The sequence below is a fragment of the Lutjanus erythropterus genome, chromosome 16, assembly GCF_056507025.1.
Source record: "Lutjanus erythropterus isolate fLutEry1 chromosome 16, fLutEry1.hap2, whole genome shotgun sequence".
NCBI lineage: Eukaryota > Metazoa > Chordata > Actinopteri > Lutjaniformes > Lutjanidae > Lutjanus > Lutjanus erythropterus.
The window spans coordinates 38,306,152-38,330,715 of NC_139332.1; the positions used below are offsets into that span (position 1 = coordinate 38,306,152).

Here is a 24,564-nt window from a genome sequence, read left to right on the forward strand (position 1 = left end):
ACACAATTCAAATGGAGTTTGGTCTGAATCGATCAGTTTCTGTATCTGATGAACAGAAAATTAGACTTGCATTGATTAATCAATTATTATACATGAATTGCTAACTAATTTTGAGGACGTCATCTTGAACTTTGAGACATTTTCTGATATTTTCTGGATCAAACAACTAATTGATTAGTGGAAAAAATATTAGATTGATCACTAGTTGAAAAATATGTCCAAACATGTGAAAAAGCTCCACCTTTTTCAAATTGACCAGATGATGATATGTCCAAAAATATGATATTATGATATCATTACTTTATGTTGACAGAAAGTCAGTTTTCAGAAATGTTTTGCAGCACGCTGGACACTGAGGTGAACCCTGTGAGACGACAGTAACATCAGTGGTAAGACAGTCTGAGGTGAGACCAGCAGGTTGTTCATGACCTGGGGCTCATTTATGAAGGTTACTGAGGAAACAGGGCTCAAATGTGCGTACGCATTTTTCACCGCCAACGTTGGGATTTATAGAAAAATACTATGCGGGAAAGTGTTCCTGCACATACTTTGGACCATCTGACCTCCCGCAAAGGTTTTCAGGCCCAGGAAACCGCAGATATACAGTGTTTTTAATGTCTTTCACTTCATCTCTGTCTTTAAATGTGTGGAGTCGATTGTTTCTGCTGCTGGAGGGAAAAGACGCACAGCCGAGATGCAGTGGAGGTGCAGCGGAGGTGCAGTGGAGGTGTAGTGGAGGTGCAGCGGAGGTGCAGCGGAGGTGTAGTGGAGGTGTAGTGGAGGTGCAGTGGAGGTGCAGTGGAGGTGCAGCGGAGGTGCAGCGGAGGTGTAGTGGAGGTGCAGTGGAGGTGCAGCGGAGGTGCAGCGGAGGTGTAGTGGAGGTGCAGTGGAGGTGTAGCGGAGGTGTAGTGGAGGTGCAGTGGAGGTGTAGAGGAGGTGCAGTGGAGGTGCAGTGGAGGTGTAGAGGAGGTGTAGTGGAGGTGTAGTGGAGGTGTAGTGGAGGTGCAGTGGAGGTGCAGCGGAGGTGCAGCGGAGGTGTAGTGGAGGTGCAGTGGAGGTGTAGCGGAGGTGTAGTGGAGGTGCAGTGGAGGTGTAGTGGAGGTGTAGTGGAGGTGTAGTGGAGGTGCAGTGGAGGTGCAGCGGAGGTGCAGCGGAGGTGTAGTGGAGGTGCAGTGGAGGTGTAGCGGAGGTGTAGTGGAGGTGCAGTGGAGGTGTAGAGGAGGTGCAGTGGAGGTGCAGTGGAGGTGTAGTGGAGGTGTAGTGGAGGTGCAGTGGAGGTGTAGAGGAGGTGCAGTGGAGGTGCAGTGGAGGTGTAGAGGAGGTGCAGCGGAGGTGCAGCGGAGGTGCAGCGGAGGTGCAGCGGAGGTGCAGTGGAGGTGTAGTGGAGGTGCAGTGGAGGTGTAGAGGAGGTGCAGTGGAGGTGTAGTGGAGGTGCAGTGGAGGTGCAGCGGAGGTGCAGTAGTGGAGGTGCAGCGGAGGTGCAGTGGAGGTGTAGAGGAGGTGTAGTGGAGGTGCAGCGGAGGTGCAGTGGAGGTGTAGTGGAGGTGCAGTGGAGGTGCAGTGGAGGTGCAGTGGAGGTGTAGTGGAGGTGCAGTGGAGGTGCAGCGGAGGTGCAGTAGTGGAGGTGCAGCGGAGGTGCAGTGGAGGTGTAGAGGAGGTGTAGTGGAGGTGTAGTGGAGGTGTAGTGGAGGTGCAGTGGAGGTGTAGAGGAGGTGCAGCGGAGGTGCAGTAGTGGAGGTGCAGTGGAGGTGCAGCGGAGGTGCAGTGGAGGTGTAGTGGAGGTGCAGTGGAGGTGTAGAGGAGGTGCAGCGGAGGTGCAGTGGAGGTGCAGGGCACACAGCTGCAGCACCTCTGACCTGCTGCAACACAGCAAATAAAAGAAAAAGAAGAAACTGTTTATGTGGGAAAAAAAAAAGCCCTGATTATTTTTGTACATAAACGTGTTCGTGCATTTGGTTTAATCGCCCCATGCATCTGTCTCACTCTGTGTCCTGTGTCTCACTCTGTGTCCCCCTGTGTCTCACTCTGTGTCCCCCTCTGTCTCACTCTGTGTCCCCCTGTGTCTCACTCTGTGTCCCCCTCTGTCTCACTCTGTGTCCCCCTGTGTCTCACTCTGTGTCCCCCTCTGTCTCACTCTGTGTCCCCCTGTGTCTCACTCTGTGTCCCCCTCTGTCTTCATCACTCCTCCGCTCTGGTAGGATTCACTGACAGTAAGTTTCTCATCAAAAGAGCGAGGTGTCTTTCCGCTATCCCTGTGAGACGACAGTAACATCAGTGGTAAGACAGTCTGAGGTGAGACCAGCAGGTTGTTCATGACCTGGGGCTCATTTATGAAGGTTACTGCGGAAACAGGGCTCAAATGTGCGTACGCATTTTTCACCGCCAACATTTTCCGTTGATTTAAAAAGGAAACCCGGTGTAGGACGTGTCCTTGTTTAATAAATCTGAATATTTTTGTGTGTTTCATCATTTTAAGGTGAATTATAACTGAGCCTCCTGGATTGATCAGTGATTGGATCCACCTGCTGCTGCTGATATAAACCAGGAGGAGAGCAGAGTCCCACCTCCTTCACACCAGGTGACTCACATTCAGGTAAGTGGACTTTGAGACATGAAGCTGATTTTTCTGGGTTTATGAATGTGGTTCTCTGAAAACTGAATAAAAACCAGCTGGAGGTTTAAATCACTTTATGATCTGGAGATTTTTACAGAATCCAGAGAAGAAAAAATATTCTAATATTTGTGTTTATTGATGTGCCTTTAAATATATTTTAGATTTTTTTGATTTTGTTCAATAAAGTTTTGATTTTCACATCTGTAATTTGGTCTGGATCAAAGGTCTGGACTTAACAAAACCAGCAGGATGGAGGTGTTTGTGAACCAAAAACTAAACCTGACCTTCAGATAATGACTGCAGTTACATTTTGGGTGAACTATCCCTTTAAGGGCTAAGGAAGTCTTTTCCACTGTCCAACATTCAAGTCTTTCCTGTAATGATTACTGTCATTATCAATCATTGTCTGCCGTAATCGATCAATTAATCCGTTTATAAATATTCCACCTGTTTTTACGTTTGGATCTATTTTTCAACCAGTGATCAATCTGGAAATAATTCATCCAATAATCAATCAGTTTAGTCCATAAAATGTTGCCTGCTCTGTTTAACCCCGCCCCCTCTGTCTCTGCAGCTCCGTCATCATGTCAGCTGTTAAATCCGGATCGGCTCTGCGGACACTGGTTCTGACTCCAGAGCGGATCCCACACTTCCTGATCCCGTCCCGCAGTCCGCTTCTCTTCCGGTCTCCACGTCTTCAGAGGACGTCTCCTGACCGGACCAGACTGCTGTCCGAAGACGACAACGACAGTCCGAGTCCTGGACTAAGTCCTCCTGTGACCCCACTCAGTCCCGCCTCCTCCCGCCCCCACCTGCTCCGCCTGCCACCGCGGATCAGACGTCCCCGCCGCAATGCAGGGGAGTCGGCGGACACGGACATCACGACGCAGGCCGCCATGTCTCTGTCCCACGTGGAGAAGGTGACCACGCCCTATGGCTTCACCGCCGTGCTCGCCGCCAGCCCCTGCACCCACCGCCGGGAGTCCCTGTTTCACCACAACAGACCAAACAAACAGGTGAAGGTGACGGTGACAGACACGGACACAGACCAGCAGGATCCGGTGGACCCTTCTCCTGGTCCCGGTGCCAGTCCTGCTCCCAGCAGGACCCGGGTCAGTCTGCAGCCTGTCAGAGCTCTGGGTCTGCAGGTGATGAAGGAGCTGAAGAAACCTGCAGCTGCTCTGAAGGCTCTGAGTCCTGCCATGAAGAGGACACGTCCCGCTGATGTCACATGACCGGAGACACACCTGTCCAGTTGCAATTTTTTTTTTTTGGCCCCCAGGATGACGAAGTCATGTCCTGCCCTACACTGCCTCTGACTGGCTCACCCTGATATTCTTATCCTAACAACTAACCAATCAGAGTGAGAGCAGGGCGGGTCGTGACTTCTGCCACCTGGAGGAAAAACCGTCTGATGTCCACTGATCTGGACACTTTTAATGTTTTAATAAAGGCTTCATGTGTCTTTGACCTTCTCAGTCATCCAATCACTGAAGAGCAACGTGTCAGTTTGTGTTTCTGATCTGAAGTTTGTTCAGTTTGTCAGAATTGGCAGCTCCAGACTCGTTAGCTAACATGCTAACGTGTTAGCTTAGGTTGGATATTTATTTATTTATTTATTTATTTATTTATTTTTTAAGATTTGTTTTCTTGAGTGTCTCCTGAGTTCTTCACAGCAGAAACTAAAGTAACATTAGCTAAATAACGGCATTGTTGCTGGGCTCTTTTCTGGTTTGTTTTTTACTGTGGCGATGGAGGCGGGACCACTGATGTAACAAGTTTAATGGTGTTTTTTTTTTTTTACTCAGTTGATTTTTACAGACTCAGTTTGTCACAATCTTACGATGGTCAAGTCATTTTCTTACACGCCTGTTTATTGTTCATTTTGTAAATGGTGTTTTTGATGATTTTAATAATCACCCTGGTGTTTTAGATGAGCATTAGCAACATTAGCTAGCAGTGGCATCCTCATATGAACTAGTCAGAAACTAAATCAAACTCATCCAAACCAACTTGTTTGGTCTTTCCACTGTTAGAACTCTGAGCAGCTCTGGTTTGGTTGAAATAAACTCTGAACTGTCGGCGTTAGATGAGAAAATATTCTGGTTCTACGAACTTTCCCTGGCTCCTCTTCAGATATTTTCACATCTAACATCTGGAATGTGTGATTTAAAAAAGTTAATTGATCTACATCATACTAATATTAAGTAATTATTCAAAATTATTCTATTTTAATCCTTCTGACAACAAGAATCAGCTGGATTCACAAGAACACGTCAGAATCCATCACTCCAGGGTTCAAGTCTGTTTGTGTCAAATCAGTGTCCTCGGCAGCTGTGGGCGTGGCAACGCCAAGAAGTGTCCATGGAAACGACTTGTTTCCTGAAGGTGTTAGCATAGATACGTGATAGCATCAGTTATATCTGGACTGGAGAGTTCTGTTTGAGCTTGACCTGATTGGTTAAAGTTAGATGTGACGGACAGATGGTTCAACCAATCACCTGCCAGGTGTTTTTTCTTTTTTTTTTAAGTATCTGCCTTTTTCCAAACAGCTTCTGAGCACCACTTCCCATCCACTGCCAAGTTAAAAATCAGCGTCTCTACCTGATGAAATTTGCTAATTGTATAATATGATTAACAAAATTACAGATATGATGAAAAATGTATTTTTCTTGTTCATTTTCCTTCATATATGTGACAAAACAGTTGGGTTAAAGAATGAACAAAATAAAATTTATGATCAAAGGAAGTGTAGATGAATTATATTTTATTATTTTACTTTCCTTTTGTTTTTCTTCTCTTTTTTTTCCTTTTGATAAGTGATTTTGAATTCTGAGTAAACAGCTATATGTACTATTCATTTGTACTTATTTATGTATTTTTGGTTATTTCACTTCACGTTTCATGACAATATTTGAATGTAAAATAATGTAGATTTATGGGATTACTCGATAAATATACATTCTGTCATGACACTTTCACATGAATTGTTTCCTTCAAAATGAATTAAAATAATTAAAAACTTGGTCACACAATAAAAAAATGACAAAAACGTTTTTTATTGTTAAATGTACATTTGAAGTTTTATTGTCAGTTCGCCTTCATATAAAGTTTATCAGTTAATTTCACACCAGCAGGTGGCAGCAGGACTTGTTTGCTGCCTGAATTCTCACCAAAAGAAGAAGAGCGTGCTGACGTCAGAGGCAGGCCGTAACGCTCAGTGTAAATGTAGTTTTTGTGAGCAGCTGCAGAGAATCTCTCTTCGTCGTGGCGGTAAGTGGTTCTCTGCACAGACCGAAGAGTTTGTGATCAACCTGATCACACTGATCGATACCGGATCGATAGACTGACAGACAGAGTCCGGACAGACTGGCCGGGACCCGTTTGGTAGGTAGTTTGTCTGTAGTCCATCTGTAGGCAGGCTAATGTTAGCTACTAGCCGACTGAACGCAGGTTAGCATACAGGAGAGAGAGAGCGGTCAGGAGCTAACAGCTGCTAAGAGCTAATGACAGGAGGTAACAGACAGGGGCTAACTGAAGCTAACTGAAGCTAACTGAAGCTAACTGAAGCCAACTGAAGCCAACAGAAGCTAACTGAAGCTAACAGAAGCCAACAGAAGCTAACTGAAGCTAACTGAAGCTAACCGAAGCTACCTCACAGAGGAGACTCCAACTTTAGTCTGAGACCAACAGACGTCCTTCATTAGATTCACTGACTGATTTTATTTAAACCCGCAGCTGAACCCAGTTTGATGTTCCACTGTTCCGATGTTCCACTGTTCCACTGTTCTGTGTTAGTTTGTAATTAGAGCATTTCTGCTACTTAGTAGATTTTACAAACAGAACATTTATTTATTTTATGAATTCTGATAAAATGTTAAGAATGAATCAGTTGATCAGATGATTTAATTGATTTCAGCTGATGATATTTAAAGAGTTTTAATGGTATTTATATTTCACAGTAAAATATTTGAACCTCCTGTCATAAACATTATTATTGATCTTTATTTATCTCTCTTATCAACCTGATTAGAGCCTGAAAGATTCTGGATTTACATTAAGGCATAAAATAATAATTTACACACACATAAATATATGAGGTTTCATATTGGCTGATGTCAATAATTATTGGTGATGTAACTTGTGATTGACGACATGTTGTGTTCTCAAAGAGATGAAAGCAGCTGGGCAATATTGATAATATCAAATTTCACAATATCTTTGACCAAATATTGCAACATTTTATTGATGACTGTTGGTTCTTTCACAAAATATTAAAATAATGAGAGTTTTGTCATCAATAATCATCAGTAATGTGAATTAATGACTAAGTGGGTAAAGATAAATATTAGAACAGCTAGAACAGTCGGAACAGTTCAGAGAACGCCATCATTTTACTGTAACAGGAGAAGACAACGTTTCTGACACGTCACGATAGAACGACATCTAGTTTCATATCACAACATAATGTGACAGCAACATGTTGCCCGGCCCTACATATATACGTGTGTGTGTGTGTGTGTGTGTGTGTGTGTGTGTGTGTGTGTGTTATATATTGTGGAAACAAGTGAAAAAAAATTTTATTGAAAAAAAAAATCTTTGAATAAAAATCAAGTCTAACTTCAACAAAAAACCTCAAATTCTAACAGATTTAGTTTTAAATGTAAATGAACAGAATTCTAAAAACTCAAAGTGTTGATAAATGTCAGGAACAGTGATGAACCTCTTCTGTACCTGAGACACAGTCGACAACAAGCCAGTAAATACTGAAACACTGAGACACGTCAGACTTTAGCGTGTGCAGGTCTGCTGTGATTGGTGGAACTTGTGCGAAGCTTCAGTGATTGATCAGATTATTAATAATAAAACTTTATTATTTTCACATATCAATGTGAATATTTTTGGTGTTTTTTGTTGCCATCCCTTCTGCCACCTTAGGGACAGATGACAGCTCAAATAAAATTCTGATCAAATGTATTGATCTGTGCTGATGACCTCATGTGATGATGTCACTGTTTCAGAGGTCAGAGGTCATGTTTCTCCACAATGAACACGATCCACAAACGCCTCAAACTGAGCCCATCCAGACCTGCTCCGGTCACCGCCGGTGCCATCAGACCGTCGCGCTCCGGCCTGCAGATCATATCCCATGATGCTCTGCTGCTGCTGCCGCCCCCTGCAGCAGCGGAATGGGGTGGAGCTGAAGAAAAGGAGGAGGACGAGGAGGAGGAAGGTTACCTGCTAGTGGAGGAAGACACCACCGACTCCAGCCTCATCATCACCATGGAGGACAGTCAGGTGGAGGTGAAGTCAGCGAGGAGGAGAGCAGCGAGGAAGAGGAGGAGGAAACCAACAGAGGAGGAGGGCGGAGCCTCTGAGAGCGAGGAGGAGGAGGAAGAGGCAGGGGTGGAGATTGACAGACAGCTGGACCAATCACTGGAGACCAAATCCAAACAGCACAACCTGACGACGGTGAACGTCAGAAACATCATCCACGTGAGTCCGTCAGAGACACGATAGCCAATCAGAGGCTCCGACAGCCTGTAAACCACACCCTAAACTAACATCTACATCATATCATAATATTTAATCTAACGATTCTTTTCTTTATTGATTAATCTGTCGATCATTTTCTTGGTCCATAAAGAGGTGGTGATTTTCACTTCAGTTTAAAAACTCAAACAACAAACTAAGAGAAAAACCAGAGAGAATAAAAAAGAAATGTACCATCCATTTATTTCTTAATAATAATAATTATAATAAGCTTTAAAATCAGTCGGTAGAGATTTAAAATCATTAGAGCTGAACACAACACAAAAGACTGAGCTTGTGTATTTGATTATTTGTGTATTTGGTTCTTTGCCGTCGTATTAAACCACAGAAATGTTATTTTTGTAAATATGAAAATATATTTAAAATGAAATTAGATCCAGCTGCAGATAAAACAGCTGTTGTGGCCTTTTTTTCTAACAGTGTGGAGGATTTTTTTTTTATCGACACAAAACGTCGGTTACTTGATTGACGTCCTGGTGCGTTTAAGGACAGCTCGGACAAATCCAGCTGATTAAATTAGAGACTAAACTTTGTCTGAAGCTCTGTGTTGTTGAACTGAAGTCGACCTTTGACCCACAGGAAGTGATCACCAACGAACACGTGGTGGCCATGATGAAAGCTGCCATCAATGAGACAGAGGCCGTCCCCCCATTTGTGAGTCTGGTCTGCCGTCCAATCAGAATGCACCTCATGAACGTGTTAATTAACCTGCAGCAGTTTGTTTATTAATCTGATCATTTGTGTTCTACTCAGGAACCCAAAATGACTCGATCCAAGTTTAAAGAAGTGGTGGAGAAAGGAGTGGTGAGACATCTCTGTCCTCCTGTCTCTGTCCTCCTGTCTCTGTCCTCCTGTCTCTGTTCTCCTGTCTGTGATCTCCTGTCTCTGTCCTCCTGTCTCTGTCCTCCTGTCTCTGTCCTCCTGTCTCTGATCTCCTGTCTCTGTTCTCCTGTCTGTGATCTCCTGTCTCTGTCCTCCTGTCTCTGTCCTCCTGTCTCTGTCCTCCTGTCTCTGTTCTCCTGTCTCTGTCCTCCTGTCTCTGTTCTCCTGTCTCTGATCTCCTGTCTGTGATCTCCTGTCTCTGTCCTCCTGTCTCTGTTCTCCTGTCTCTGTCCTCCTGTCTCTGTCCTCCTGTCTCTGATCTCCTGTCTCTGTCCTCCTGTCTCTGTCCTCCTGTCTCTGATCTCCTGTCTCTGTTCTCCTGTCTGTGATCTCCTGTCTCTGTCCTCCTGTCTCTGTCCTCCTGTCTCTGTTCTCCTGTCTCTGTCCTCCTGTCTCTGTCCTCCTGTCTCTGATCTCCTGTCTCTGTCCTCCTGTCTCTGTCCTCCTGTCTCTGATCTCCTGTCTCTGTCCTCCTGTCTCTGTCCTCCTGTCTCTGATCTCCTGTCTCTGTTCTCCTGTCTGTGATCTCCTGTCTCTGTCCTCCTGTCTCTGTCCTCCTGTCTCTGTTCTCCTGTCTCTGTCCTCCTGTCTCTGTTCTCCTGTCTCTGATCTCCTGTCTGTGATCTCCTGTCTCTGTCCTCCTGTCTCTGTTCTCCTGTCTCTGTCCTCCTGTCTCTGTCCTCCTGTCTCTGATCTCCTGTCTCTGTCCTCCTGTCTCTGTCCTCCTGTCTCTGATCTCCTGTCTCTGTTCTCCTGTCTGTGATCTCCTGTCTCTGTCCTCCTGTCTCTGTCCTCCTGTCTCTGTCCTCCTGTCTCTGTCCTCCTGTCTCTGATCTCCTGTCTCTGTCCTCCTGTCTCTGTCCTCCTGTCTCTGATCTCCTGTCTCTGTCCTCCTGTCTCTGTCCTCCTGTCTCTGTCCTCCTGTCTCTGTTCTCCTGTCTCTGATCTTCTGTCTCTGTTCTCCTGTCTCTGTCCTCCTGTCTCTGTCCTCCTGTCTCTGATCTTCTGTCTCTGTCCTCCTGTCTCTGTCCTCCTGTCTGTGATCTCCTGTCTCTGTCCTCCTGTCTCTGTCCTCCTGTCTGTGATCTCCTGTCTCTGTCCTCCTGTCTCTGATCTTCTGTCTCTGTCCTCCTGTCTCTGTCCTCCTGTCTCTGTTCTCCTGTCTCTGATCTTCTGTCTCTGTTCTCCTGTCTCTGTCCTCCTGTCTCTGTCCTCCTGTCTCTGTCCTCCTGTCTCTGTTCTCCTGTCTGTGATCTCCTGTCTCTGTCCTCCTGTCTCTGTCCTCCTGTCTCTGTTCTCCTGTCTCTGTTCTCCTGTCTCTGTCCTCCTGTCTCTGATCTCCTGTCTCTGTCCTCCTGTCTCTGTCCTCCTGTCTCTGGTCTCTGTCCTCCTGTCTCTGTCCTCCTGTCTCTGTCCTCCTGTCTCTGTTCTCCTGTCTCTGATCTTCTGTCTCTGTTCTCCTGTCTCTGTCCTCCTGTCTCTGTCCTCCTGTCTCTGATCTTCTGTCTCTGTCCTCCTGTCTCTGTCCTCCTGTCTGTGATCTCCTGTCTCTGTCCTCCTGTCTCTGTCCTCCTGTCTGTGATCTCCTGTCTCTGTCCTCCTGTCTCTGATCTTCTGTCTCTGTCCTCCTGTCTCTGTCCTCCTGTCTCTGTTCTCCTGTCTCTGATCTTCTGTCTCTGTTCTCCTGTCTCTGTCCTCCTGTCTCTGTTCTCCTGTCTCTGTCCTCCTGTCTCTGATCTTCTGTCTCTGTCCTCCTGTCTCTGTCCTCCTGTCTCTGATCTTCTGTCTCTGTCCTCCTGTCTCTGTCCTCCTGTCTCTGATCTTCTGTCTCTGTCCTCCTGTCTCTGTCCTCCTGTCTCTGTTCTCCTGTCTCTGTCCTCCTGTCTCTGTCCTCCTGTCTCTGATCTTCTGTCTCTGTCCTCCTGTCTCTGATCTTCTGTCTCTGTCCTCCTGTCTCTGTCCTCCTGTCTCTGTCCTCCTGTCTCTGTTCTGTCTCTGTTCTCCTGTCTCTGTCCTCCTGTCTCTGTTCTCCTGTCTCTGTTCTGTCTCTGTCCTCCTGTCTCTGATCTCCTGTCTCTGTCCTCCTGTCTCTGTTCTGTCTCTGTCCTCCTGTCTCTGTTCTCCTGTCTCTGTCCTCCTGTCTCTGTCCTCCTGTCTCTGATCTTCTGTCTCTGTCCTCCTGTCTCTGTCCTCCTGTCTCTGTCCTCCTGTCTCTGATCTCCTGTCTCTGTTCTCCTGTCTCTGTTCTCCTGTCTCTGTCCTCCTGTCTCTGATCTTCTGTCTCTGTCCTCCTGTCTCTGTCCTCCTGTCTCTGATCTTCTGTCTCTGTCCTCCTGTCTGTGATCTCCTGTCTCTGTCCTCCTGTCTCTGTCCTCCTGTCTCTGATCTCCTGTCTCTGTCCTCCTGTCTCTGTCCTCCTGTCTGTGATCTCCTGTCTCTGTCCTCCTGTCTCTGTCCTCCTGTCTCTGTCCTCCTGTCTCTGATCTTCTGTCTCTGTCCTCCTGTCTCTGTTCTCCTGTCTCTGTCCTCCTGTCTGTGATCTCCTGTCTCTGTCCTCCTGTCTCTGTCCTCCTGTCTCTGTCCTCCTGTCTCTGTTCTCCTGTCTCTGTCCTCCTGTCTCTGTGTAATCTTGTCAATTAAAATTCAAATCCAAACATGAAACAGTGTTTTCATGTTTGGATTTGTTTTTCAATTAGTGACCAGTCAGGCAGTAATTGTTCTTGTCCTCGCCTGTCCTCGCCTGTCCTCGCCTGTCCTCGCCTGTCCTCGCCTGTCCCCGCCTGTCCTCGCCTGTGCTCACCTGTCCTCACCTGTCCTCCTGTCAGGTGATTCCAGCCTGGAACATTTCTCCCATCAAGAAGCCCAGTGACGTCAACAAGGTCAGAGTTCAGCCGTCACAACCAAACGTCGTTAATTAAAGTTCCGTTTCATGTAACTGTTAGAACACTTGAGAACATGTTGAGGACTAGTTGATGTTCTGTGTTTGTGTTCAGGCCCCGCAGTTCGTCGACATTCCTCTGGCTGAGGAAGACTCCTCTGATGAAGAGTACCGTCCCGATGAAGACGACGAGGACGAGACGGCTGAAGATGTGAGGCTTCTCTCCGATTGGCTACAGCACAGTTTCATGCTAATGATTGATTATTGATCGATTGACGGATGTGTTTGTGTGCAGACGTTCCAGGAGAGCGACATGGAGAGCACGGCTTCGTCTCCCAGAGGGAGTCGACTGAACAGGGTGGAGGAGGACAGTTGCAGCCCCTGGCAGGTAAATCTGAGCACACCTGAACTGTCCTGTAGGCGGCAGCAGAGAGTCTGTGTGATGGATGTAGTTACCTGTCCAGGTGAGGGTCCCCTGTTCATCAGGTGGGTCTCTGACACCTTCTGAGTTCACTTTGATTCGATTCAGACCTTCAGGTGAAACATCGTCTTGATGTTTTTATTTTTTGGAACTGTGTCTTTTTTGGAACTTTATTCTTTGGACCTGCAATAAGGTCAGTTTAGCCAATCACAATGTTGTTTATATTTGGCAGGAGCCCTTTCCTGTTTGTTATCAACCTGTGGTTTGTTTCCCCTCAGACCTCTCGGAGCCGCTCCAGGCACCTGAGGGCGGGGCATGTTTCAATGGGACCTCCCCCTCCTCCCAAAGCCCCGCCCACTAAAGCGGTGACTGACAGCACCTTCCTGGAGAAACTTCACGCAGTGGAGGAGGAGCTGGCTGTGTGGATGGAACCTTACCAGGTGCCAAACACTTCAGGACGCACTGTTTACATCTGTAGATCTTTAGAACCAGTCACTAGAGCTTTAGAACCAGTCGTTAGAACTTTAGAACCAGTTGTTAGATCTTTAGAACCAGTCGTTAGAGCTTTAGAACCAGTCGTTAGATCTTTAGAACCAGTTGTTAGATCTTTAGAACCAGTCGTTAGATCTTTAGAACCAGTTGTTAGATCTTTGGAACCAGTCGTTAGAGCTTTGGAACCAGTCGTTAGAGCTTTGGAACCAGTCGTTAGAGCTTTAGAACCAGTTGTTAGATCTTTGGAACCAGTTGTTAGATCTTTAGAACCAGTCACTAGAGCTTTAGAACCAGTTGTTAGAGTTTTAGAACCAGTTGTTAGATCTTTAGAACCAGTCGTTAGAGCTTTGGAACCAGTCGTTAGAACTTTAGAACCAGTCGTTAGATCTTTAGAACCAGTTGTTAGATCTTTAGAACCAGTCGTTAGAACTTTAGAACCAGTTGTTAGATCTTTAGAACCAGTTGTTAGATCTTTAGAACCAGTCACTAGAGCTTTAGAACCAGTTGTTAGAGTTTTAGAACCAGTTGTTAGATCTTTAGAACCAGTCGTTAGAGCTTTAGATCCAGTTGTTAGAGCTTTAGAACCAGTCGTTAGATCTTTAGAACCAGTTGTTAGATCTTTGGAACCAGTCGTTAGAGCTTTGGAACCAGTCGTTACATCTTCAGAACCAGTCGTTAGATCTTTAGAACCAGTTGTTAGATCTTTAGAACCAGTCTGTAAAGCTTTAGAACCAGTTGTTAGATCTTTAGAACCAGTCGTTAGAGCTTTAGAACCAGTCGTTACAACTTTAGAACCAGTCGTTAGAGCTTTGGAACCAGTCGTTAGAGCTTTGGAACCAGTCGTTAGAACTTTAGAACCAGTCGTTAGATCTTTAGAACCAGTTGTTAGATCTGTAGAACCAGTTGTTAGATCTTTAGAACCAGTCTGTAAAGCTTTAGAACCAGTTGTTAGATCTTTAGAACCAGTTGTTAGAGTTTTAGAACCAGTTGTTAGATCTTTAGAACCAGTCGTTAGATCTTTAGAACCAGTCGTTAGAGCTTTGGAACCAGTCGTTAGAACTTTAGAACCAGTTGTTAGATCTTTAGAACCAGTTTTTAGATCTTTGGAACCAGTCGTTAGAGCTTTAGAACCAGTTGTTAGATCTTTAGAACCAGTTGTTAGAGCTTTAGAACCAGTTGTTAGAGCTTTGGAACCAGTCGTTAGAGCTTTGGAACCAGTCGTTAGAACTTTAGAACCAGTTGTTAGATCTTTAGAACCAGTTGTTAGATCTTTAGAACCAGTTGTTAGATCTTTGGAACCAGTTGTTAGAGCTTTAGATCGCCTGTCAGTTGAACTAAACTGACAGATAAAAGTTGTAGATAAGTTATTGATTATTGATTATCAATTGTCTCTTCCAGCCTCTGTCTGAGTCAGAGGACGAGGTGGGTCTGATGGCGTACCGGACTCGGTCCAAGCGTCCTCTACGTGACGTCCCACTGGGCCGGCTGGAGGCGGAGCTACGAGCTCCTGACATCACACCTGACATGTACGACTCCAGCTCTGCCCACGAGGACAGAGAGTGGACTGATTGGCTGAGAGGCCTGATGACCTCAGACATGGACAATGAAGGTGTGTGTGTTCGTCATTCAGTCATCAGAACTGTTCTAGTTCTGCTTGACAGAAAAAAATCCCCAAACTGTCCCTCATCAACATTTAGACTCGTTTTGATTGGATGATGAAAGTTTGTAGATTCCATCAGTTTTGATTTAGTTATTGTCTCATTTTGTCAATGAAAACATGTAAAATGTTATTAGTTGGTGATTCTGGTGTGTCTGTCTCTCTGTCTCTGTCTCGCTGTCTCTGTCTCTGTGTGTCTCTGTGTGTCTCTCTGTCTCTGTGTCTCTGTGTGTCTCTGTCTCTCTGTCTCTGTGTCTCTGTGTGTCTCTCTGTGTGTCTCTGTGTCTCCGTGTGTCTCTGTCTCTGTGTGTCTCTGTCTCTCTGTCTCTGTGTCTCTGTGTGTCTCTGTCTCTCTGTCTCTGTGTCTCTGTGTGTCTCTGTCTCTGTGTCTCTGTCTCTCTGTCTCTGTGTCTCTGTGTGTCTCTCTGTGTGTCTCTGTGTCTCTGTCTCTGTGTGTCTCTGTCTCTGTGTGTCTCTGTGTGTCTCTCTGTCTCTGTCTCTGTGTGTCTCTCTGTCTCTCTGTCTCTGTGTGTCTCTGTCTCTGTGTGTCTCTCTGTCTCTCTGTCTCTGTGTGTCTCTGTGTGTCTCTCTGTCTCTGTGTGTCTCTGTGTGTCTCTCTGTCTCTCTGTCTCTGTCTCTCTGTCTCTCTGTCTCTGTGTGTCTCTGTGTCTCTCTGTGTGTCTCTGTGTCTCTGTCTCTGTGTCTCTCTCTCTGTGTGTCTGTGTGTCTCTCTGTGTCTCTCTCTGTGTCTCTGTCTCTCTGTCTCTGTGTGTCTCTGTGTGTCTCCACAGAGGAGTGTGATGATGAAGATGACCCTGAGTATAACTTCTTGGCTGACATCGATGAACCTGACCAGGAGGATTACCGTGATGACAAGGCTGTCCGCATCACCAGTCAGTACACACACACACACACACACACACACACACACACACACACACACAGACAAACACACACACACATTATTGATGCTGAATCAATCTGTTTCCTGATCAGCTGATCAACATGATGGATTAATGTTCAGACTGATTGGTCTGATAAATGTTTGGATGTTGAATTTTAAATGTCATGTTGGTACGTTTGACCTGATTGGATCAATTATTGATCGTTTGTATCATGCAGAGAAGGAGGTGAATGAACTGATGGAGGAGCTGTTTGAAACTGTGAGTCTCTTCACATACAAACACAAATGTCACACACACTCTGAATACACACACACACACACACACACACACACATATATAAACTCAGGTGTGTGTGTGTTTCAGCTGAAAGAAGACCTGGCAGGACAGGGTGTGGATGATGAAGGTCATGAGGAGGAGGAAGAACCTCACGAGGAGAAATACACTGTTCACACACACACAACTGAGGAGCACAACATGTATGTAACACACACACACACACACACACACACACACACTCACACACACACACACACACTCTCACACACACACACACACACTCACACACACTCACACACACACACACACTCACACTCACACTCACACACTCACACACACACACACTCACACACACACACACACACTCTCACACACACACACACACACTCACACACACTCACACACACACACACACTCACACTCACACTCACACACTCACACACACACACACTCACACACACACACACACACACACACACTCACACACACACGTGTCTCTGCTGACTGTCTCATCTGTTCACAGACAAGTAGGTGATGAGGATGTGCAGGATGGACCAATCACAGAGCTCCGTACGGTGAAGCAGCAGCTGGTGTTCCTGAAGAAGAGACGACTGAGTCTGCAGACACACACACTGAGCGACACACACACACACAGCGACACGGAACCACACACACTGAAACTGGACACACGACAGAGGAGCCGCCTGCAGCAGCACCTGCAACAGGTACACAGACAGTACACAGACAGTACACAGACAGTACACAGACAGTACACAGGTACATACAGAGTGTGTTCAGGCTGCACTAACGATTACTTTTGTTGGTGAGAACCCGGGGAACCTGGAGTGTTGGGTCTGGATAGTGAGGGCTGTTCAGGTGGCGTCGATGAGAACACACAGGAAGCAGTTCCTTCTTTCTTTACACCTTCTTTATTTCCAGTGTACATGTAGTACAGCTGGGTGTATTCATAACTCAAAATACACACATCGGAAACTGAATAAGACACACATACTGTGAACACAACGAAGACACATGAGGGTGCGTTCATTTCTATTATTAACTTTAAACAAAACAAGTGCATATAATGTCTGTGTAGCTAGCTAGCATGCTAAGCACTAGCATGTTAATTGCCAATGCTACCATGCTAATCGCTACTGTTAGCATGACAAGCATTCCCTGTACAACTTCCCTACACTTAACATCAACTACTTCAACTATATTTGTGTACTTATCCTCAGGGATGCACACAGTTCAACACAGGCAGGAAACTGAGCGGGGGAGGAGACCTGCACTCACATGACCAGGAGGAGCTGTGATGTCATCAGACAGGGAGCTTTTCATACGATTTTCATGATCAGTTATTGTCTCTAAAATTTAAAATATGTCAGAAAATAAGTAAAAATGCTCCAAAGTGACGTCTTCAAAGACTTGTCGGTCATCAGTCCCTCCAGGATGTTACAATGTTTGGATCACAACCGTTCACACACATTCAACCAATCAATCAATTTTTATCCAATCACTGTAGGTTCTCACAAGTTCCACCAGTCAGTTCCCCATACAGACATCACACATGCAGATTTCATTGAGGGCAGAGCTCGAGATCTGTGTGTGAACCCAGCGGGACCCGGCAGGTTCGGTCAGGTCGGGTCTTATTTTTCACATATTTCTCGGGGTCATGCTGGGTTCGACCCGTACTTCATTTATTTTATTTATTTTCATTTTTCTCCTCAATTCGTTTGTCAGTTCCGGTTCCCTGCATGTTTTGTCCCCGACACTGAAAACCGTTTGGTGCTCAGAGGGAAGAACGTTGGTCTGTAATCGAGTTCTGGTCGTGTTTGGACAGAGTTTTGTTGAGCTTCAATGGACTCAACTTTTCAGGCAGGGAACTGAAAAGAACGCGGTGCCGCTGTTATTTGTTTATCAACGTTCTGTGCAAAGATTCTTCTTTGTGGAACAGCCACACCTTCATTTACAAATAAAGCAGATTTCGTTAGAATTTTTATTTCCTAATCCTTTAATTCTCTTTGGTGAGGTCACTGAGAACGTGGTTTTATTCTCACCAGAATAAGTTGCCTTTGATTTAATTTATTATTTAAAAAAGAAATTGCAACTTTCCTTTGCAATTTTCACATATTCCTGCAACGACTGAAAACATTACAACATGCTTCAGAAGATTTTAGAAATCAGAGACTGATTTACTGCAGAAACTGAAAACAGACATGGTTCGATTTTTCTGCTCAGTAGAAACGTTTTCTTCATCTTTTTCTAAACAGTTAAATCTCTTCATCGGAGATAAAATCACTTTTTCTGAATAAGTTGTGACAGCAGACATTAAAGTCACATGACTGATCAGCTGTTCTGATGGAACCTTCGTCACATTAAAACATTAACACAGATGTTTGATCGTCACTGTCACTCCTTTAATGATGTCATGTCGTTGCGTCTTCTTCTTTAGAAAACACCTCAGGTCTGCGTACGTTCCTCCCCCCCGACAGGTGTTGATTAAGACGTTCTTTCATTCTGGTTAAAGTAACACCAGTGACTGAATACTGGGACTTTGATTGGACCAGAGCAGATCAACCAACCAGACGCCTTCAGTTCATGTGTTTTTATAAGAAACTGACAGGTTTAACATGATCGTAGGGTTAAATACGCTCTGTCTGTCTGTCTGTCTGTCTGTCTGTCTGTCTGTCTGTCTCTCTGTCTCTCAGCACGTCCAGCTGTTGACTCAGATCCACCTGTTGAGTTCACCTGTGGCCAAACTTCACAGTGAGGCTGAAACCACCAGACAGTTCCTGGTAAGAAGCTCTCTAGTAAATTATTAGGAACTTAAACATTTCTCAGCCTGAAGCTCTAAGTGCTGCTTTAAAGTTATACTCGATTATATATTTATTTATTTTTATTGATTTATTAATTATTTGTGAGTCATTTAAATATACTGAGTTTGAAAACACTTCAAGTTCCAGTTTGTTTAATTACTGTAGACCACGCAACATGGTACGGAGCACAAACACGAAATAAAGCAAAAACACAATCTGATGATCTGTCATGTAGATTTTTAAAAACTAAATGAACATCATCCTGTGTTGCTATGACAACCCCTCTCTGTCCGTTCATGTCAGTTTGAATTGGACGTGTTGGCTCAGAGGGGTGAGCTCCTCATGTCTTCAGGTCGTCCTGGTTTCTGCAGCATCTTCAGAGCCTCCAACCTGCAGGGGGCGCTGCAGCTGCTGGAGGAGCTGCGACAGACTCCCATCAATTACCAGCCGCAACACCGCCCGCCAGACGCCAGGGGACACAGTGAGTACGCCTGCAGCAGGGACTCATGGGAGCTCTGCAGGTTCAGAGTCATCTCTGGTTTCAGTCTGTCACAGTTTAATGAGAGGAACACTCTACCTGGTGATGCATTCAAAGACCCTCAGACATCTGAGCTCTGAAAGTTAACGGCTAAAAAACAATCAGTTACCAGACAACTCAAATAAAAACAAAACAAGAAAAAGAATCAAACTGAGTGAAAATTATGAAGTTTGGACCTTCTTAAATCTCTAAAAGGATCCTTTTTGAAGTTCTGCACACAAGATCATCATTTTGTAAACAAAATAAAACGTAATAACATGACAGTGATGTGTTCCAACACAAGGTAAAAGTCAGAAGTTTCTCTCTGTATGTGTGGATCTTCAGTGCGTTGTTACCCCGTCATGCCGGCTGAACTCGCCTGGCTCTTCGCCACCCGCCCAGTCTTCCTCTACCCGGAGCTACTACCGTCTGCCAGCCTGGACCCAGCTCTGTACTGCCCCCGCAGGACGGCTGCCTTCACTGCAGCTGAAGACTGGTACTCACACACACACACACACACAGTTATCCTGTGTGAGTGTGTGTGTATTGATGTATTAACCGTGTGTGTCTCTTCCAGCCTGTTGGTCCTCGGCCTCAGGAACATGGAGGGGTCATGTGACCCGACTAAGCTGGTGTCTCAGTTCCTGCTGAGGAAGACTCTGGTCCAGGTCCGACGAAGGATCTTGCAGTGCTGCAGACCAGGTGTCCCCGACAACATCGTCAAGGTAACAGGCTCATCAGCTGGCTTCAGGATGAGTGTGAGTGTTTGACGGTGTGTGTGACTCTGTGGCGCCCCCTGCAGGCCTTCAGGTACCAGCGGGTGTTGTGGCCGATGATGGTGGCCTGTCGTCATGTTCCACCAGCAGAGCAGCGCCCCCCAGTGGAGAGAGAGGAGCGAGTCATGCCTCTGTGGCTGGTGGTACGTGATCAGAACCCTAAACCCAGACGTCCTTCCTGAGACCTTGCAGAGATTTGCCCCTGCCCCCCCAAACATTTATCTTTTCAAACTTTATTTTTTATCATTTTAGCGGAGTCTTCCTGTCATCTATCCGACCATCAAACACTATAACAGTCCACCTGGCGCTGTTCCAGAGGCTCTGCCCCCTTGCAGGTCAGGTGGGCCCCGTCACCTGGCCTTCCTCCGCTCCACCTCCGACACCTACAGCTTCCCCCCTGGGACCAGATACCCCCCTCGCCTCCCCAAACACCTCGACTTCAGACGAATCGGCTTCATCCAGCTCCACCAGCCCCCTGCCCAACCAGAACCCTCACCCCTTTCTGACAGACAGGCGGACTCTTCCCCTCTCCCTGATGGACAGGTGGACTCCTCCCCCCTCTCTGACAGACAGGTGGACTCCTCCCCCCTCTCTGACAGACAGGTGGACTCCTCCCCCCTCTCTGACAGACAGGTGGACTCTTCCCCTCTCCCTGATGGACAGGTGGACTCCTCCCCCCTCTCTGACAGACAGGTGGACTCTTCCACTCTCCGTGACAGACAGGTGCACTCCTCACCCCTTTCTGACAGACAGGTGGACTCTTCCACTCTCCGTGACAGACAGGTGCACTCCTCACCCCTTTCTGACAGACAGGTGGACTCCTCCCCCCTCACTCACAGACAGGTGGACTCTTCCGCTCTCCCTGACAGACAGGTGGACTCCTCACCCCTTTCTGACAGACAGGTGGACTCTTCCGCTCTCCCTGACAGACAGGTGGACTCCTCCCCCCTCACTCACAGACAGGTGGACTCCTCCCCCCTCTCTGACAGACAGGTGGACTCCTCCCCCCTCACTCACAGACAGGTGGACTCTTCCGCTCTCCCTGACAGACAGGTGGACTCTTCCGCTCTCCCTGACAGACAGGTGGACTCCTCACCCCTTTCTGACAGACAGGTGGACTCTTCCGCTCTCCCTGACCGACAGGTGGACTCTTCCGCTCTCCCTGACAGACAGGTGGACTCTTCCGCTCTCCCTGACAGACAGGTGGACTCCTCCCCCCTCTCTGACAGACAGGTGGACTCTGCAGCTCTCAGTCCATCTCGAGGCCTCCTCCGGCGCCTCCTCCTCTCTAGGACTGACCCTCCTGCTGACATCACCATCAACTCCTCAGTCTCCATGACAACTACAGAGCAAATAAGATGCCACTATCAGACCCTCACCAGCCTGAGGAAGAGGAGGCATGATGGCCCCGCCCCCTCTCAGGTGATGAGTGAGGAGGAGGAGGAAGAAAAAGAAGAGAGGGAGGAGGAAGAAAAGGAGGAGGAGAGCGAGGTCCTCCTGGCTCTGTCTGAATCATCCCTCAGCTCAGCAGGAAGTGTCGCCCTTGACAATGACCACTCTGACACAGAGGAGGTGGAGTCAGAGAGGGAACAGGAAGTGACACTGACAGCGTCCAGAGCAGAAGAAGATGGAGAGCGTCGTTCAGATGGGTCCAGAGAGACCTTCGTCCAGCAGCAGGTCAGAGCAATATTCACATTTAAAATGTTATTATTTTTATAGTTTATTATTAAAAGTTGTTTGTTTTAAAATGTCAGAAAATGGTGAGAAATGTTGATCAGTATTTCCCAAAGTCCAAGATGACGTCCTCAAATGTCTCGTTTTGTCCACAACTCAAAGATCATCAGAAAGAAAACAGAAACAGAAAACAGAAAATATTCACATTTAAGAAGCCGAGACTTTTTTTAATCACTCAAACTGATTAATCAATTATCAGAATAGTTGCCAAAAGTACCCAGAACTTTTGGTCCCAGGAACTACTTTAAGGTTCCTTGAGCCTGTTGTCTGAGTTTTGATGGTGTTCTAACAGACAGTACAGATGAAGCAGATTGGTCAGCAGACGTATGAAAAAGTGACATCATATTTAACAGACTGGGTTCTATGTGATGATGTCAGAGGAACGTCACATATTTCAGGTCTGTCCAGTCTGATCAGAACTTCACTTGGAAATCTAAAATTAAAGAATCAGTCTAGTGATGCCAAAAAAACTGCTGCTGTGCAGCTGCAGGTTTTTAAAAACAGTGCCTGAAATAAATTGCTGCAAGGACTCATCCAATCAGAAATGACCAGCGCTGTTCCTGTATTTTTGGAAAGTTCTACCCCTGATAGAACTCTGCCCCTGGAATTTAGTTTGGATTCTGATTTCTGTGGTGAGAAAACATCTAAACCAAAAGTGTTTTTAATACAATAACTTCCAGAAGTAAAGTCATCTGTGCTGTGTGTTTGTGTGCAGGAGAAGCCTTCATCAGACAGGAGTGAGGAGGAGGATGATGAAGATGATCAGAGGGAGTCAGAGGACGAGCTGTTCGCTCAGGATTATCTGCTCAGAGTAATCAATAATCACTGAAACCTAAAACTGTTTTTTATTCGCTACAGTCAGTTACAGTTACTGTCTCTCTAAACTCATGTTTTTATTTATTTAATCTTCGTCTCCATAAATCGTAAAAAAACCTCTGAAACAGCAGTTCAGGTGAAACAGACACCTGAGGAGAATCAGCCAATCAGCAGACAGCACTTTAGATTCAAATTTAGATTTTTAACATGAAAATAAATGAGATGATTTTGTGAAGAGCTCAGATCAGGTGACCTGCTGCATCCTTATTGGTCTACACTGGTGATGTACTTCCTGTTTGCAGGTGTGCGATGCGGTGCGGGTGTCTCCGGGCGTCTCTGAGCAGCAGGTGCTGCAGGTGTTGGATCAGTTCTCGGCAGCGGGGCCCTCAGGGGCCCCGGAGGTCCTGTATGACAGGCTGAGCGGCGTCCTGCGCCTGTGGCCTCAGCTGCTCCGAGACTTTGCCGCCTTCCTGAACCGAGGACAGGCCTGCCGCTGTGGACTGGTGGGTGACATCACTGTGACATTACATGATGTCACTCAGGTACAGACTGGGGGTGTTAACTCTTCTTCTGTGGTTTCTCCTCCATCAGCTGGTGGAGCAGCAGCTGTTTGAACGCAGTCGACGGTTTCTACGACGACTGGGGCGGAGCCTGGGTGAAGGCTCCGCTCTCTACCAGCAGGTGGTGTCAGTGCTGCAGGGAAGCTCCACCCCCTCACCTGAGGACATAGATGTGGTAGACAATGACCTTTGAATGATCTTTTAATTGCTGATCAATTATTTTGTAACAATCAGAATTAAAATAACCTTTTGATCATTTTTATTGATTATTTCCTCATCTCAGATCTCATCTCTCCTCAAACGCCACCCAGACCTGCGAGAGGAATTCTGGGAGTTTTTCCAGCAGCTTCGTGTTCAGTCGTCACCCGTAGCAACTGGCTCTGACGCTACGAATCCTCCTGACAAGAACAGGAAGACGTCTGAAGAGAGCGAGACAGGAAGTGATAGAGAGGAGGAGGAGGAGGAGGAGGAGGAGGAGGAGTCAGGGCGAGCAGTATGTGCCAAAAAAATCTCAATGACGTCGAGTGGCGAGAAAGTCGTGGTCTGGACGCGGTGAGACCAAAACACACAGAAGATGCACTGTTGAATACTTTAGACAGAGAAGCGGCGCTCCGACTGATGTTTGACCTGCATTCATTTTCTTCCTTTTACCAGCAAACACTGAAAAACTCAGATAAATGATCACAAACACAGGATCACATTAGTACAAAACATAAAATATTATAAGGGAAAAATACCGCGTGCGTCTTCTGTCCACAAATGTAGGAGTCGTTCTAATTGTTTCCTGCGCTGCTGCTCTGTGTCACAATCTTCTGCATGATGAAGATGATGAACGTCTAGCAGAACCTTGTTACTCTCTTACTGACAGTGAAGCGTGTGAACAAAGCGTGCTGCTTACTCAGAACAGTTCAGGGTTTGACCAGTAGATGTCGCCACTGCTTCAGAAACAAAGGTACACCATCAAAAAAAACTATTTTCAGTTTTATCACAAGGCAAACAAACGTTTGATTAAGAATATCAGCAATCAGAGAAGCTGTTAGCCTGTTAGCTTAGCATCAAAGTCTGTGCAGATTCACACTCAAACGTTACAACAGTATTTTCCCATCATGCATGATTTTTTTCATTTTATTTTTGTCTCTCAGCTGAAGTGTAAATAAAGTTTGGATTGAACACTGGCGCTAACTAGCATAGCAGCTGACATGGCTCTGACTGTTTCCTGTTTCAGAGAGGCGGACCGCACCATCCTGACAGCCTGTAAGCAGAGAGGAGCCAATCGGAAAACATTCAGACATGTCTCCGCCCTCCTGGGAAACAGGACTGCCCAACAGGTGAGAGGGGGCGGGGCCTAAGAGTCCAGGTGAAGCTGTTTCTGCTAAAAACATGAATTAAAGGATGATTCCTGTGTTTTTTGTCCAGGTGAGCCTTCGTTTCCACCACCTGATGAACTTGTTTCACTCTGCCTTCATCAAGTCAGAAGGCCAGCCAATCAGCACGCAGGAGGCAGCTCTGGACTGAAGGCGGGGCCAATCAGACAGAGACTCTGATCCAGATCTGCTGTAGGATTTAACCTATGAAGTTAAACTTTATACACAAACTAACTTCTGAAGCATCGGTTCTTCAGACGGCTGCATTGGTTCTATCAGATGTTCTAGAATTCACTAGAA

At 46.2% G+C, this 24,564-nt stretch overlaps 2 protein-coding genes across 2 annotated transcripts; both read left to right on the forward strand.

Annotated features, from left to right (window-relative positions):
* The first annotated feature begins 3,152 nt into the window (after positions 1–3,152).
* LOC146313682 (C2 calcium-dependent domain-containing protein 4C-like) lies at positions 3,153–4,084 on the forward strand. Its single transcript, XM_084739644.1, has one exon. It carries the CDS (start codon positions 3,199–3,201, stop codon positions 3,847–3,849), a length of 651 nt encoding a protein of 216 aa, XP_084595770.1. The 5' UTR covers positions 3,153–3,198; the 3' UTR covers positions 3,850–4,084.
* A 1,740-nt stretch (positions 4,085–5,824) lies between these two features.
* On the forward strand, positions 5,825–24,437 carry gon4la (gon-4 like a). Its single transcript, XM_084739672.1, has 26 exons — positions 5,825–6,001; positions 7,636–8,110; positions 8,747–8,821; positions 8,921–8,971; positions 11,875–11,928; positions 12,043–12,138; positions 12,223–12,315; positions 12,627–12,788; positions 14,239–14,449; positions 15,289–15,390; positions 15,620–15,660; positions 15,766–15,878; positions 16,202–16,403; positions 18,390–18,476; positions 18,801–18,978; positions 19,360–19,510; positions 19,592–19,739; positions 19,817–19,933; positions 20,043–20,423; positions 20,994–21,467; positions 22,240–22,335; positions 22,643–22,843; positions 22,932–23,075; positions 23,184–23,452; positions 24,126–24,228; positions 24,317–24,437. Exons 2-26 carry the CDS (start codon positions 7,661–7,663, stop codon positions 24,413–24,415), a joined length of 4,098 nt encoding a protein of 1,365 aa, XP_084595798.1. The 5' UTR covers positions 5,825–6,001; positions 7,636–7,660; the 3' UTR covers positions 24,416–24,437.
* Positions 24,438–24,564: the final 127 nt, after the last annotated feature.

Coding starts and splice junctions, on each gene's coding strand:
- LOC146313682 (XM_084739644.1), top strand. CDS start 3,199: ATGTCAGCTGTTAAATCCGGATCGGCTCTGCGGACACTGGTTCTGACT.
- gon4la (XM_084739672.1), top strand. CDS start 7,661: ATGAACACGATCCACAAACGCCTCAAACTGAGCCCATCCAGACCTGCT. Junction 15,879..16,201: donor ACAACTGAGGAGCACAACAT/GTATGTAACACA, acceptor ATCTGTTCACAG/ACAAGTAGGTGATGAGGATG. Junction 22,844..22,931: donor AGGCCTGCCGCTGTGGACTG/GTGGGTGACATC, acceptor CTCCTCCATCAG/CTGGTGGAGCAGCAGCTGTT.